Source organism: Pipistrellus kuhlii, unplaced genomic scaffold (genome assembly GCF_014108245.1).
Source record: "Pipistrellus kuhlii isolate mPipKuh1 unplaced genomic scaffold, mPipKuh1.p scaffold_m20_p_17, whole genome shotgun sequence".
Lineage (NCBI taxonomy): Eukaryota > Metazoa > Chordata > Mammalia > Chiroptera > Vespertilionidae > Pipistrellus > Pipistrellus kuhlii.
Window position 1 is genome coordinate 8,995,157 of NW_023425482.1, and position 15,671 is coordinate 9,010,827.

At 42.7% G+C, this 15,671-nt stretch overlaps 1 protein-coding gene across 1 annotated transcript in view; it reads right to left on the reverse strand.

The window, feature by feature from the left end:
• The window catches only part of CDH13 (cadherin 13), a 1,012,190-nt gene that overhangs the window by 230,546 nt on the left and 765,973 nt on the right, over nucleotides 1–15,671 (reverse strand). The window contains exon 7 of the mRNA XM_036440234.2: nucleotides 10,799–10,977. Coding sequence (XP_036296127.1) covers nucleotides 10,799–10,977 — 179 coding nt within the window. The remainder of the gene's footprint in view (nucleotides 1–10,798; nucleotides 10,978–15,671) is intronic.

The window sequence follows — 15,671 nt, forward strand, 5'->3', positions numbered from 1 at the left end:
CTCTCAGGACCAAGATATTGCTGCTTTTTTAAAGGGTGAACAGAATTGTATTTTTATTACCCAAATAATAATGGTGACTGTACCCAGGCTAGAAAGAACAGATAATAGCAATAGCCAGCTCAGACCTGCTATCTTCTATGTACACGTGTGTATTAATTATTTAATCCTCACAATAGCTCTTTGAGGGAAGGCATTGTTATGCTTTCCATGTTACAGGTAAAGAAACTGAGATACAGTTACAAGTAAGGATTTTTTGCTCTGAATTATGCTACTTCCTTCCACACAATGGAGCCTCTGGAGCATTACTGGTGATGTGGGAGAAGAGGATTTCCAATGACATGGAAATCATACTATGGCTACCAGTTCGCAAGCCACAAAGATGCCCAGAACCACAGAGGTTTTGTGACCAATATCATCCAGTTCCAACCAGACTCAGCTCAAAGAAGAGCTTCCTCTTCTGGGAAATCTCCCCTTCCACCCTGGGGTCTGCATACCCTCTTCTTCCTGCTACCAGGGCTCTCACATGACAGAAATAGCCATCGCAAATGGGTTTATTTAGTGTATGTCTAGATAACATTTTCTGTTTTATTACTTTTGGGCTGAACTAGTTGCTTTAATTATTGTAACCAAATTTTGAGCTTAGAATTAACAAGTATCTGAAATCATTTGTTTTTTAATCATGAGGAATGGACCATTCTGACAAAAAATGAAATCAAACCCATCACTGGTGACCCAATTTCTGTCCCTATAATCCAGCTTTAAGTTTGATTAATAAGTTGATCATTATTTTGATGGTGGACCTCAGATAGACATGGGAACACATGAACCAATCGATAGATGAAACTGCTACTATTTGATCATCTCGAACAGTGATTTAATATAATAGGTCAGGATTGACCAATGATGGCCCATGGGCCAAATGCATGCAGCCCATTGCCTGGTTTCGAATGGCTCATCACCTAAAAATGCCTTTTGCTTTTAAAAAATGGCTTACATTTTAAATGATTATATAAGTATACATATAATATTCTTAATTTTGCCTTTTGGCCCACAATACCTATACATTTATTATCTGGCCCCTAAAATGAAAGTGTGTCTACCTCTAATCTAATAGATGATCCTATACTTTGAAGTCATTTTATTGTTGATGTAATATCATCATGCCACATATCCAATAAAGTTGATTGTGTCTTTAGAACACCAAATAATATCAACAAACTTTCATCCTATAGAAAAGCACAGCAATTGAGGTCACCCCCCTGCTTAAAAAAAAAAAAAAGAAAGAAATGTGGACCTGAAGCATTTTGAGATGTCATTATGTTTTAAAAAGGTCTACTAGCTTGCCTTAATCTCAGTATTCTAGCTTCTGTTCATCTTCCCTTCAAATGTTTCCTAATGGGAGCATCCCACAGCTGTTGCAATAATCCGGTCCTGGCTAGGAGGTAAGTATATTAAAGGTAAGTTTGAAATAGTTACTTTCCAAAGACTCTCAAGCAACTTTTCTTAAATAACGCTTGTTCTCAATGTGGTAGAAGCAAAGCTCTTCCATATTTTCTCCACCAGTTCAAAGTCAGAACCGAACCAGACGGTCTTTCTAAATTGGAGGGTAGCTCTCTGACTGGGACTTCATCGGGATGGGGTTTAGAACAGTGTCATTTTAGCACAGTAGCTGAAAATCTGTCAGTGCAGTAAAACAGGCCTTACCATTTTACATAGTTCTTGGCTGATAAAAGGAACTAAATTGGTCTCTAAAAAACTCCGCCCCCAAAAAACTCCGTGGCCTCCCCCCCCCCCCAAAAAAAATACTTCTTCCGTTTTATAGAGTACTTTACAGAAAATAAGATGGAGAGATTTAAAATGACAGAGAAACAGAAGTACTCTAAATTCATCATCACACTTATTTTAAGTTATTTTGCCATATAAACACAAAAGAAGAAAGAAAGGAAAGGCCTAGAAAATTGAACATCTGTTAAATTCCAAAGGATGAATCTCTCTTAATGACAAAGTTGAGTCTCTTGATTCAACGTATGCCAAGTAACTACTGATTGTCTCATACTTTAAGATGCCTGAGAACAGAAGATCCAAAATAGGCTGTCTACTAATCTAATTAACAACCGGGGAATTTAGATTCAAGTGGTAACTCCTCGTCTCTCCCCTTGAGAAGGCTAGAAATCTCTGTGAATAAAAAAATCCATCACTCACTAAGCATTCTCGAGTGCCTCCCAATGTCTTTGCTTTGCTACTGATCTCTCCTTTCACTTACCAGCTTTCTCTCCCATGTCACAGCTCTGAGAACACTGTGTTTAACAGAACTGTATTTAATGTTTAAATATGGTTGGTGGTATTGCATTTACAGTAGAATATACCCATAATCCTTAGGATGACATTTGAAGCCCTTTGCAATCTTGTATCAACTCCCCGCCCTTTTTTGGGGGTCTGTCAACAGGATACCTCAATTTACTATTCTTGCCATGCCTTTGCTCATGCTGTTCTTCTTCCAATAATGCCCTGCCCTTAGCTTCCTCAATGTGGGTTCCCTCTCATCCATTAAATCTTTATTCAAACAGCACATATTTGTGTGTGCATGTTATCAACACATCATTTGATTTGCCATTAGCAGGAGGCCTGCATGCTTTACCTCTTTACGAGGCAGCTTGATTTTTGCATCCCTGATGTCCAGCATTGTATCATGGATTTAACAAACATTGGTAGGTTCTCCATACATGTGTGTCAAGCTTTGTCCCTGAACTTTGGCAGATAGATTACCTCAGTGTTTTACTGAACACCAAGAGCCTGTCTGATTCTCTGCTGTGTGGGCAGAGCATAAATATACTTCCTTCACATTCCTTCTTCAACCTCATTGTCTGTCATGAAAATAACTAATATCAACTAACAATTATAGGGTGACATGTCTTATTTAATTTTCCTGATAAGCCTATGAACTGGGGAGTATGGTGGTTCTCAGTGTGGCAGATGAAGAAACTGAGGCTTAGAGAGGTTAAGTGACCTGCCCAAGTTCTCACATCTAATAAGAGATAGAGGTAGCTCAGAATCTACAGTCTACAGCCAGCACCCATGCCCTTGGCCAATGACACTCAGATCAGGTTTCTGCAAAGTTGAGGTTATACTAGGTCATCAGACACAGCACTAACTATAATGGGTTGATAGGTCAAACTTGGAGTGTGGGGGAGATGGTTAAGTTGCCAGCAGCACTCTGAGACTCATCAAGGGCTGAGAATTTATTCAGAATGGAGAAGTGAAGGAGGTCCCAAAGTAAAGCCCTGTTCTCCCCATTTCTCAGCCTTTTGCCATCAGCAGGAGGCCTGCATGCTTGCCACTGGATTTCAGATCCAGGGCTCTGCATCCTGCCTTAGCTATGTCCTGTTTCATTTTATCTGCTGACACAACAGAGCAAGCGCAACGTGCATAGGTGTGGCTCACCATCTGTGTTTCATTTGCAAGGATAATACGCTGTTCTAAAAATAATATAAATTTATTTACATCCATTTTCCCCCACCTCCATTTTCTCAGCAGCAAGTGATATAAAAAAATAGAGGAGATTATCCCAACAAAAATATTTATAAGTAAATACCTCACAGAAAAGATGAGGATGCTACTATCTAAATAATTCTGGTCCCACCCACTAAGACAAAGAAAGAGGATATTCTTGACAGCATGATTGAATTGTGTGTAATTACTGCCAATGTTTTAAACATGAAGATAATGAGAAAAGTATTAGCATTAGATCAGAGCAGCTGAAAACGTTTATTTTCCTGAGAGTATGAAAACTACTTCTAGCACGCATTCAAAGCATGGAAGAAACACTATCCTTTATTACAGTGATTTTCAACCAGTGTGCTACAAGAATTTCTAAAACATGCAATACCTGACTTAAAAAAAAAAATCCTTACTGCAGGATATTTTTTCATTCATTTTAGATAGAGTGGAAGGGAGGGAGGGGAGATAGAAGAGAAAGGGAGAGAAAGAGAGAGAAACATAAATGTGAAGGAGATGCATAAATTGTCTGTATTTTGTACTCACCCCTTGACCAGGAATCAAACCTGAGACCCTTCAGTACACAGGCCAATGCTCTAACCATAGAGCAACACTGGCCAGGGCAATACCAGGCTACTACTTAGTCAGGGGCATTGACCTTTTTTCCTTTAGATTGTCAAATTAAAAAACAAACAAACAAAAAACAACAACAAAAAATGACAATAGCCAATATGAATAAAAAATTGAATGAATCAAATTATACCTATTTTTTTTGGTCAGATTGGCCAAAAAGTACTTTTTAGTGTGCTGCAGAATTTTAGTAACTAGTTTATATGTGTCATGAGATGAAAAATATTGAAAATCTCTCCTTTATTACTATTGTTTTATTTTCAGGCAGCTTGACTTGATATCATCATTTTCATAGATTTATTTAGTATGTTTCTGGAGATGCACCCTATGTGACAATATTCTAACTTAAATCATCTTGACCAAACACATAGTTCTTCAGACTTGCAGCTACACATCCGATTTCATTGATTAGTTTGCATAAGATGTTCCCCCTAACATTCTTTAGTTGTTGTTTTTCCTGACATATTCAAGGACTCCTGAATCTCTCAGAGTAAATAAATGCAGAGAAATCTAAAAATAAGCCCTTATGTGACAGTTACCATGGAAAGAAGGGAGGAAATCCTCTGTTTTAAAATTTGGCCTAGAAATTGGGGGCATTATAAAGTTTCAGAAAATCCTTTACCAGCTGAAAATTGAAAATAAATTACATTTACAGTCTTAGTATTTTTTATGGTATGTACATTTTTATGGGTAGGCTATCACTTTCCTTAGATTATTTGGAAGATATCACATTGTAAGATAAAGAATTGTGAATTCAAACAAAGATAACCAAGTGCTCAGTTCGAATGCCTTAAGAAGAGTAATGGCACTTTCGCAGTTCAAGTGTTAAGATGGAATTTTAAGGGCCTTTTAGAAACTGTTTCCATTTGCAAAAAGAAGAATGACAGAAACAAAAGAAAAAAACAAAAACCCAAAAGTGACCATTAGTTACTCTGAGTAGTTGCAAATTGTGACTATGTTGAAAAAGTTGGCAGATTTTAGCTGATGAATTTCAGTTTGAGCAGCTGAGATGACCGACTAAATAAAGCCATTTATCAAACGTTAGAGGCCTTTATCTGATTTTATTTTGTAGTGTAGAGAGACATAGTTTAAAACCACAGGCAGAGCAGTCAGAATGAGGGGCTGAGTATGCTTATAGAAAAGAATGAAACAGTGCCCCAAATGAACCCAATTTTGTTTAGTAAGATATATGGTTCTTACTTTCTCCAAATGTTTTGCCAAACATTTAAGCAAGAGACACAGATCTTCATGCTCATCCTATTCTATGGTAGTTTTTAGAGCCTTGCGCAGTTCCAGACACAAGGTAGGTATGAGGTGAAAAAATTCGATTACTGGATGAGTACGCAAGGACACAACCAAGCTCTTAACTCAAATAAAATAAACTTCTCTGTTTACATGCCTATGCTAGAATGTGGGTCTTGCAGTAAATTCTCAGACTATCTGTTAGATATTTACTCATAAATATACAAACTGAAGGAAGAAAAATCATTCATTGATCCATTCATCTATCCATCCATTCATCCATCCATCCATCCATCCACTGTCTATTCTAAATGATATGAGCTATTGTAAATATCTTTATCTGTTCTGGTAGTAAATTGTATTGTAATAGTGGATACTGAGTTGCCTATTGTGAGATGTATTCAAGCACAGACTGCCTTTGATCAGATGTCACAAAACAGATTCAGTTAGCCACTCAAGATTATATCCATAATATCTTTTCTAACATTGAGTCTATAGTTATTAAAAACACTTATTGAATATTTTCAAAATGTGTCTATTTTGACAGATCTGATCCTCACCAACAGTTTGTTTGAGGCAGACACTGTTGTTCCATTTTATAGATAAACTAGAAGTCTGGTGCATGAAATCCGTGCATGGAGCGGGGGAGGGGGGGTCCCTCAGTCCAACCTGCAACCCTCTCCAATCTGGGACCCCTCAGGTGGGGATGTCCGACTGCCTCTTGCAATCCAGGCCTGCTGGCCCCTAACTGCTCACCTGCCTGCCTGCCTAATTACCCTTAACCCCTCTGCCTGCCTGCCTGATTGCCCCTAACCACCTCTGCCTGCCAGCTTGCCTGCTTGATCACCTCTAACTGTTTACCTACCGCCTGATTGCTCCTAACTGCTCCCCTGCTGACCTGATAACCCCTAACCATCTTTGCCTTGCCCCACACCCAGGACCTGGGCTTCCCTCCCTCTAGCTGGCTGCAGGCACCAGGAACCTGGGTGGGCTTCTCCCAGGCTGCAGCCACATGTGCCTGGGGCAATGGGGTGGGTAGCTTGGCCCTCTTCTAGGCCACAGGTGCAGGCGAAGCTGCTGGCACCTGGAACTGTGGGGCAGGCGGCTTGTCCCTCTCCTGGGCTGCGACCTGGCTGGATCCCATTCCTCTCTCATGAGCTCATTTGTGCCTGGCTGGTCCTCATTCCTCTCTCCCCAGTGTTGAGTGTCTGAGCAGTTAAGGTGTGATGGCATGAGGGCATGATGATGTGAGGTCGTGACAACCATTTGCATATTAGCTCTTTATTATATAGGATAAGCAAAACACATAGAAGTCAAGTAACTCACTGTTATGGGTTGAGTTGTGTTCCCTCAAAAGATATGAAGTCCTAACCCCCAATACTGGTGAATATGGCATTTGGAAATTGAGTTTTTGTAGACATAAACAAGTAAAGATGAGGTCATTAGAATGAGTCCTAATCTAAGATGACTAATATGACGGGTGTCTTATAAGAAGATGCAGACATGCATAGAAGGAAGACAATGTGAGGACAGAGTGAAGAAGTCCATGTGAAGATGAAGGAGAGACTGGACTGTGAACCTACAAGCCAAGGAATGTCAAGGATTCCTGGCAACTCCCAGAAACTAGAAGAGGCAGGAAGGATCCTTCCCAGAGCCTTCAGCACCTTGATTTCAGACTGACCTTCAGAGTTGCGAGAGAATACATTTTTGTTGTTTGAAGCCACTGGGTTTGTGGTAATTTGTTACAGAAGTTCTAGGAAACTAATAAACTCACCTAGGTAAAAACCAAATAAATGATGGAGCCAGGGTTCTGACCCCAGACTGACCTTCTAAGTTTTAAGTACACTGAAGCATAGTCTCAAAGGGGATTCTCCAATTTCTACATATTATATTTGAGCCAGATGTTTGTCTTTAAAACTACGGATGCTTATACCCTGCTACCTGAGATTCTGATGTCATGGGCCCAGGCCTCATCTGTACCTGGGGTTCCTAAAGATCTCAGCAAAGTCTGAGATACACTGTCCTAGTTGATGCCCCTTCTCACCACTCGTGGACCAGTCAGAATGAATCCACCTCCTCTTTCCAAAGGCCAGTCCTCCTTACACAAAGGACACTGCTGGCTCCCTCATAACTCTCTTTTTTCAGGTACACATCCCTGGGAGTCCACTGATCAAAGCAGGAGCTCAGTGAATGGTGCTGCCCCATGGACTCCTGAACCATGGTGCCTACAAATGCACCAGTTTTAGGGGGAAGCGGGGCAGTGCAGGTTAACTTTGAACATGGTGGGAGGTTGGGAAGTTACACATTGTAGTAACTATGTGTGCTGATGGGTGGATACTAGACTTACTGGGGTGATCAATTTATAAGGTTTATAATAGTCCAATCACTATGTTGTACCCTTGAATACAATATGATATGCCAAGTATAACTGAAAAAATCCATTTTAAAAATGATTATTTACTGGTGTCCATGACTGCCCTCATTGACAAGTTTTATTACAAGTTAAATTAAAAACGTGAAAGGCAGGGAAGGTACACAGGCAAGTTCTCAGAAAATGGTGCATGCCGACTCCATGGCGTACTCAGGAAAGAAAAGGTTCTAATTGGAAAATAGAAATGAAACATTTATATCCTATCATTTGAGTGCATGTCAATCAGCTGGTGTGTTTCCAGACCTCCATCCCCAATATGGTGGGGGCTGGAGTTGGAGCAAACTGCTTGTACAACCTCAGGGGCCCAGGCTCCACAGGGGTCCCTGACCTGTTTGTTTACACTCACAGTATCCAACCACAAAATATGCTATTTGAGGTGTCATGAGTGAAGACGGGGTGACTAACCCTAAAACCACTTGGAATCATACAAAGCTTGTTGGGCTCCCCCAATGGGATATTTTCTTGACATTAATTTGTGTTAAACATTCTGCTCAGATAGTCCCAAAGTAGGCATTTAAAACCACACCTAAGAAAGGAGCTTACTCAGAAGGTGTCCAGAAATAATGAAAAGTAATTGCCAGTCCTGCTGAGGGGAGCTGTCATACATACAGGAGGGCAGTGAGACGAAAACATTGCAAACTGTGGGCAACCCCAACGAGAGGTCTGTCTGCTGTGTGAGTTCTGTCCCTTTAAAGATGAGTGACTCTGAGTCTCATTTCATCCTTCAGCAGCTTGCCGCCAAGTAGCTACAGCGACACAAGTAAATAGGCAACGCTTGCCTGAATCTAGGACGCTTCCTTTGCCGATGATGCCGGGTCAGCACTGAACTCCGGGAACCTTCACAGAAAAGTGACGCTCTTCACTCATTTCCATTGATTTTCCAATTTCAGTTAAATTGTGAAATTGTGTTCGTCGCCTCTTTTTTTTTCTTTTTTCTTTTTGAGTTGTTTATTTATGTAGCTTAGAAGTGCTTAATTCAACTCCCATAATTATACACTCATTGCAACTTAGCCAAAAACCACATGAAAAGATAATGAGCTTGAAACACATCTGTCGCCAAACAAACCTTAAAAAATGGGATAACCCACTATGTTATCACTTTGATTTATAAATAGAGACAAAACCTTTTCTATCAGTAAAAGGAGAACTGAGAATGGAAACATCACTGCATTGTGTGTGTGTGTGTGTGTGTGTGTGTGTGTGTGTGTGTACACACAGGCATCCTGGGTGGATGATAAAGATAGAGTTGGAAAGTAATTACTTGCCTCCAAAGAAGATAGTATGGCAGTCAGGCAGCCACATACTAGGGAGGGTTGAAAAGAGAGTAGGAGAGAAAATAAAGGAAGTTGACTCAGTCTTTTCTTTTTTCTTCCCTGCTTTTCTATTTTAAAATGGAAACAATCACCTTTTTCAAGTGACAACCACAGTTTCTATGCAAATTTCGTCCTCACCCTCATTGGCAATAATTTCCCATTTCTATCTACTGTTTCCCACTCTCAAGTATAAAAATCTTAGCATCCTTTCCCATTCATTCTTGCCTATACACCAAAACCCATATAGTTAGAATGTTTTTAGGAGTGCTCAAACTATGCCAGGCCATGAGGATACACACATGCCTATGATCACAGTCTCTATTCTCAAGTACTTTACAGCCTAAGCCAGTCTTGCCTGCAGGGCTGTCTATGTTGATGGTGATATTCTATGTTTGTTCTGCCTGATACAGTACCACTGGCCACAAGAGGCTACTGAGTACTTGACACCTGCCTAATCTGACTGAGAACCTTTTTAACATTTAATTTCAATAGCTGAAAATTAGATTTAAATAATTACATGCACAGGCTGAGATTAGAGAACGCACAAGTAGAAGACTCAGGTGGAGGAGGATGGCTTCTCTGAAGAGATGTGTGTGACCAGTACTTGTGATATAGTTGAGGAAGCAGAAAGGAGAGAAGGAATTTCTGATCTAAGATTTGTTTAGTCAGAAACACCAAGTGGAATACACACGGAACCCATTAGGGAAACCCAGCAGTGACTGCAAGGCAGGGTACTTGTAGAAGGTCAAGGTGGAGTGATGCCAGGACAGGAGCAAGAAATGCAAATGTGGTGGTGGGTGAATATTTGGGCTGGGCAGAGGGACTGTGGGTAGATGGATGGGCGGGAACCCCTAAGGTTTGGTACTCTGTTTTCCTGCTGAGGGTAGTGACCTGGAGCTCAGGAGGAAGGGCAGGGCCAGGACACATGGAGTAGGGCTCATACCTGAGCAGAAGCACTTGGCCCACCTGAATGGGGCAGCTGACATGTAATAGTTACATCTGATGTTACCAAATATCCACATTCGGAAATCGGGCCCCAAATTTCCAGAATTTATGATTTTCAGAAAGGCCAGAAGTTGGAATTTTAAAAAAGAAACATAAAATCTAAATACTTTGACATGGAAACTAAGGTGAAAACTTTAAAACACCCTGGGAAAAACCAGAGCAAGAGCATGGACCGATGGGGTCCCTGTGCCACCTGCCTGTGACATGTGACCCAGAAGCCGATGGGGTGTTGCAGGAACAACCTCAAGGGGGACAAGCAGAGACCGAAGGAAAGGTGTCCCCAGGGAAACAGTGTGTGCAGCAGAGGGTGTGAGGGAGCAAAGAGGGCAAAGCTACCTGCTCTCACAGGAGATCATCACTGATCTTGGACAAAGCTCCCCCTCTCCGTTGTCTTTCCTCCCTCCAACCCTCCCTCTTCCTCATGGCAGAGAGGTGAGGTTTGGGCTCAGAGTAAGTGGCTGCTGAGGACACAGAGGCATCAGTTTAAATGAACTCAAACAATTCTAGCTGGCAGGGCTTCTGACAGTGTTTGTTTTGGGTTCATATAATACCCCATTTCCCTTTATAGATTTTCCCATGCAGCCCTGTGTAAATATCTCATTTCCTCCCTTATGGCACGAAGGCCCACATCTTCCCTCACGTGAGAGCCGCACTTGAAGAAGATGTGTGCCTTTCAGCTCACCTCCCGGTCCAGCAGTGCAGGCGACACCACGGTGACGATGTCTCCTTTTTCAGGATCGATGTAGAACATGTTGGGAGACGGCTTGTCAGGCGTCTGCTGGCGGATATTATACCGCAGGAGGGCGTTATCTGTGGCCGGGTCATCCGCGTCAAAGGCTGTCATCCGCATCACTGTGGTCCCTGAGTGGGCCGGACAGAAGGACAGCAGATGGTCACTCGGAGACAGCGACAGGCAGAGGCCCTGTTCCCCACCCGGGCAATGACAATGAAGTGACATGCTAATTGCTTTCCAGATTAAAAATGGACAGCATTTCTCCAGCTCTGTTGTATTTTACCTTGAGTCCCCTCCCTCCCGCTCTATCACGTTAAAAGACCTGAAATACAGAAATCTTTGCTGCTCAGCAGATTGACAGCTTAATTTCTCCTTCTGCTGATACACTGTTCATTTTCATGAGCTTTTGTTCTGTTGAGAATGTGGCTCCATGACAATGGCCTTCATTTTAAATCTCTTGTTGAAGGCCTACTAGATGAGGGGTCCAGGGCCAGGTGTTGGGGAAACAGAGGTGCAAAAAGGCCCATTCCATGGTGTCTAGCAGGTCAGAGTTAGTAGGAGAGATGGCATATAAAAGTGTAAAAGTAATACAGCTTATCAGTTGCAGTGAGAGAGGGCATGGCTGAATTCTGAACAACCTCACCTAACCGGGAGCTCAGGAGAGGTCCCTGTGCAGATGCCTGGGGGTGTGTGCGTGCGTGCGTGCGTGCGTGCGTGCGTGTGTGTGTGTGTGTGTGTGTGTGTGTGTGAGCAGGTGGAGGTGAGGGAAGGCGGGGGGAACCTCAATGGGAAAGGATGTTCCAGCTAAAGGAATGTGAGCCAATGTTAGTTTCACACCATCTGTGTGTCAGCACACTGTCTTGGGCACTTTAGTTATAAAGACACTATAAAGACAAGGGTGACATGAGGACTATTTGATATGCCAAGGGTTGAGAAGGGTATTAGATACGGGGTCATGCTCACACACAACTGATGTGAAGGGGAGTTGGTTATAGGCATGTTCAAGGACAACTGAACAGCAACTAGTAAAAAAAAAAATTGTTCACTTTCTTGGCACCTACCCTCGAGAAACACTCTCATGAGGGGTATTCAGGGAAGGATTATCTATCTGCAGAGACACTGGGAAACAACCCAACTGCTCCAGCACAGAGGAGTGACTAGAGCGATGGCATTGTCCACACTAAGAAATGTTTTGTAGCCGCTGAAAAAGGGTTTGTAGATTTAAAGTCTTCAAACACAGAGGGCTCTCCAAGATGGAGTATTAAGTGAAAACTCTCAGGTTGAAGAAGGTTATCCATAGCATGGCATCATTTTTGTGAACCTTCCTATACACAGAAAGTTCCACAATACTTTGTGCATCTATTTCGCAGTTTATGTATGTAAGTGCACAAAAAGTCTTTTAAGGTGAATTTCACATGAGTTACGGTAGTTAACTTTGGGGAAGGAGAGAGGGGACTGGGATTAGCTATAGTGATAAGGAAAGATTTGGCTCAGTCTGTAATGTTTTGGTCTTTTGCACACGGAGAGTACATTGCTTTTGCAATTAAAATTTAATTGAAAAGTATCATGATTATAAGTACTTATGGAAGCATGGTCTAGGGCAGAATTGGGCACATTTTCCTGATGATTTTGGCAATTGTGAGCCATCAGAGCTCAGGGTAACCTGCCCAACTGTAATTTTTCATGGCAGTTTGCTCTTCTATGAATATGGAGCCACATCTCCCCATTCCGAATGCTTCTGGACCCACAGAGTGTGAGCTAACTGGTAAGAGACAAAGGCGGTACACCTGTTGTGCCTAGCAGAAACGTTCACATACAGAAAACACTGAAGCTTAAGGGAAACACAGAATTCTTCCAGCTCAGCCACCATCTGATATTCCTTTCACTTACACAACAGTGCCTCCCAACCAGCAGAGGCGGTTTATTTTCCCCACGATCGGAATCAGATGATCAGCCACTAGGTCCTATTGATCAGGCAAACAAGGGGGACTCTGACACCCTCAGGCTGGATCAATTTGTGAGGAAGTTTCAGCTAATTCCCCAACGTTGCCTATGGCAGATGCTGCACGGCGCATTGTCTATGGTGCCTGGTTTCCTGCCCTCCTTGTGAAACTGTCCCCTGGCCAACTGCAGGGTCGAGACAATCCTTGGAGAGAAAATCCTTGGCGTGTGCAGCCCCTGACCTTGCCCCTGGCCTTCGGAAGATATCAGCAGACCAGTAGACACTCTTGTTTCCAGTGAGCCCCATTGAGGGATCAGGTCTCTTTTTTATTTAAAAAAATATGTTTTTATTGATTTTAGGGAGGAAGGGAGAGGGAGAGAGAGAGATAGAAATATCCATGATTAGAGAGAATCATGGGTCAGCTGCCTCCTACATGCCCACAATGGGGATCGAGTCTAAAACCCAGACATGTGCTCTGACCAGGAATTGAACTGTGACCTCCTGGTTCATAGGTTGATGATCAACCATTGAACCACACCAGCCAGGCAGATCAGGGCTCTTTTCAACCCTGTGGTCCAGCAGCCACTCCCAGTCCAACAGCTTAATGTGGAGAGTGACATGGACTTGCCTTCCTGGTCTAGGAAGCCACCGTCAGAAACAGAGGCAGCTTGCAGGCCCACAGTCTTGCCCAGGGACGTGCTGAGTGAGGTCATGGTGGCCAAAGGCATGGAAGGAGGCCCCAAGCCCATCAAGTCCTCACCCAGCAGTCTCTGGTTAAGTATGCATGATCCAGGACCTTGCACCCTGTTAGTGCCTAATGAATGCTTAGTTGATGGGATCTGTGTTCTGTTTAATCTGCCTTTAATTGAAATCAGAGACAAAGAAGCAAACGAGTATAATAATGAAGTCATCATGGCTTTCAACTGTCATGGTTTGCATTAAAATAATTAGAGGAAGAAAAAAAAAAGCCTCTCTAGTTGATGCATTTTCGGTTTTTACTAGGATATTCATTTTTAATTATTATTTTTTACAGATTTGAAAACATCTATAGTACTAAAAGTCTAGGTGGCCCTCATGCACAATGTCACCACAAAATGGCCACCATAAGATGGCCACATGCACAGTGGAGGCAGGGCCTGGCGACCACTTCACAAGGTAAAACCTTGGGGTCCCGTGGCTCAATGTGGCCACTTAAGCAGATTTTCCCTCTTAGGGGACTTCTTAGTGTCCTTAATAAGCAAATGCATATTGAAAATCCCTGAGAGCAGAATTGGCAGCATTTCCTAAACTTCTCTGTCGATGAATCCCGTCATCTAAAGAACATCTTTATGTAATGGGCCACATAGTCCAAAATGTGAGCTGTTGGATGGTACAGAGTATGTTTTGTTCATTGTGGTAGGCCACTGACACATAGTAGGTCCTCTATTGATGTTGTTTGAGTAAAATTGCATTCTCATAATTCACTGTGGTTTTGCCATATTCCATACTGATCAGACCCGTGGATAACTTGCCTACTGAAGAGTGGACGGTGTTGTCTGGGCATCTTTCATAGATAGGCACACTTCACTGCCTCCTCTGAGCTCCTTTTTGCCCTTTGGAGGCCCTTGGCACTGGATTCAGAAGTCATTCACCAATTCCAACCCCAGGGCGATGCTCAGAAGGTAAGCATCAGGACAGCTGTTCCCACTGCCTGTGGGTGGCATCTGCACCTGACCCCTTGCTAAGTCCCACAGGCGTGGGACTCTAACAAATAGGACTCATTCATTTCCATTAGCCCAGCAGTCTTGCACCAGTGCTTATCCCATGCCTATGACTACTTCCCAGTGGCAGAGAAATGATACTTATAAGATAGACATGGGTGTGGGTCCTCCTCACAGCTCGCTTTCGTCTTCACCCCTATCACAACATTCTCCTGAGTCAAAATAAATGATGGTCATCCTGTCACCCCCAGAGCCAGAGCCAGATGAGCGAGCAGTGGCCCCTCCAGAGCAAAATAAAAGCGTGACAAGCTGCTGGTTGCAAGTCTCAGGCTGGACCATCATTTTCTTTTGATGCAGGACACTGGCGCCAACATGACAGGCTGATAAACAATCACGATGGGTTTGTCATGGCCTGATAGCCCCTTCCTCTTGACTGTATTCTCTGATTAAAGGAAAGTGCTGCCCAATGTCATGACCCTGAAAGCTGGTGTTTGAGGTTGAAGTGTCGCATCCCTGTGACCCTTCCAGCATATTCGCCTTTGAGAAGCAGAGTGCAGATCTGAAGATGAGGGGCTGTTCAACCTACGTGAGAGCTCAGCCAGCCTCAAGGGGAGGCTCAGGGCCACAGGTGATGGAATTACTCTGTTCTTGAAATTTCTTTGACTTCTTCCTAAAACATTTTCTGATCAAAAGTGTCAGACTCTTTTTTTTTTTTTTTTTTTCCAAAACCACACTCTCACAATAAAAGAATATATTGAGACAAAGATGTTCAGGTCTGTATTTGGTACTGGATTCTGATGGCACAATTGGGACAAATGTATCTTTCCGGGGAGATGCATACTACAAAATCCAATATGAGCAGAGATGGAAGATGCCACCGAGTGAGCTCTTTGGATGTAACATAATGGCACATCGCCATAAAACGTCAAATTTGTGAGCGCAGGTAGGGTGCTTTCAAGCCACCCAAACGCTGACTGTGACTGAATTATCTAAGAGATGTGCCTCAAAGGTAGCTAAAAAGAGAATGTGACTGTGGATACTGCATTCCATAACTTATTCCTTATGTGTTTATTTATCTCGTGTCAGAAGGAAGCCCGTAGACTATCAGCACCACAACTTGTTCAGCCAGGTGAGAGGGACATGGAAGCATCTTGAGATGCTTCCCAAACATCTAGTTGGA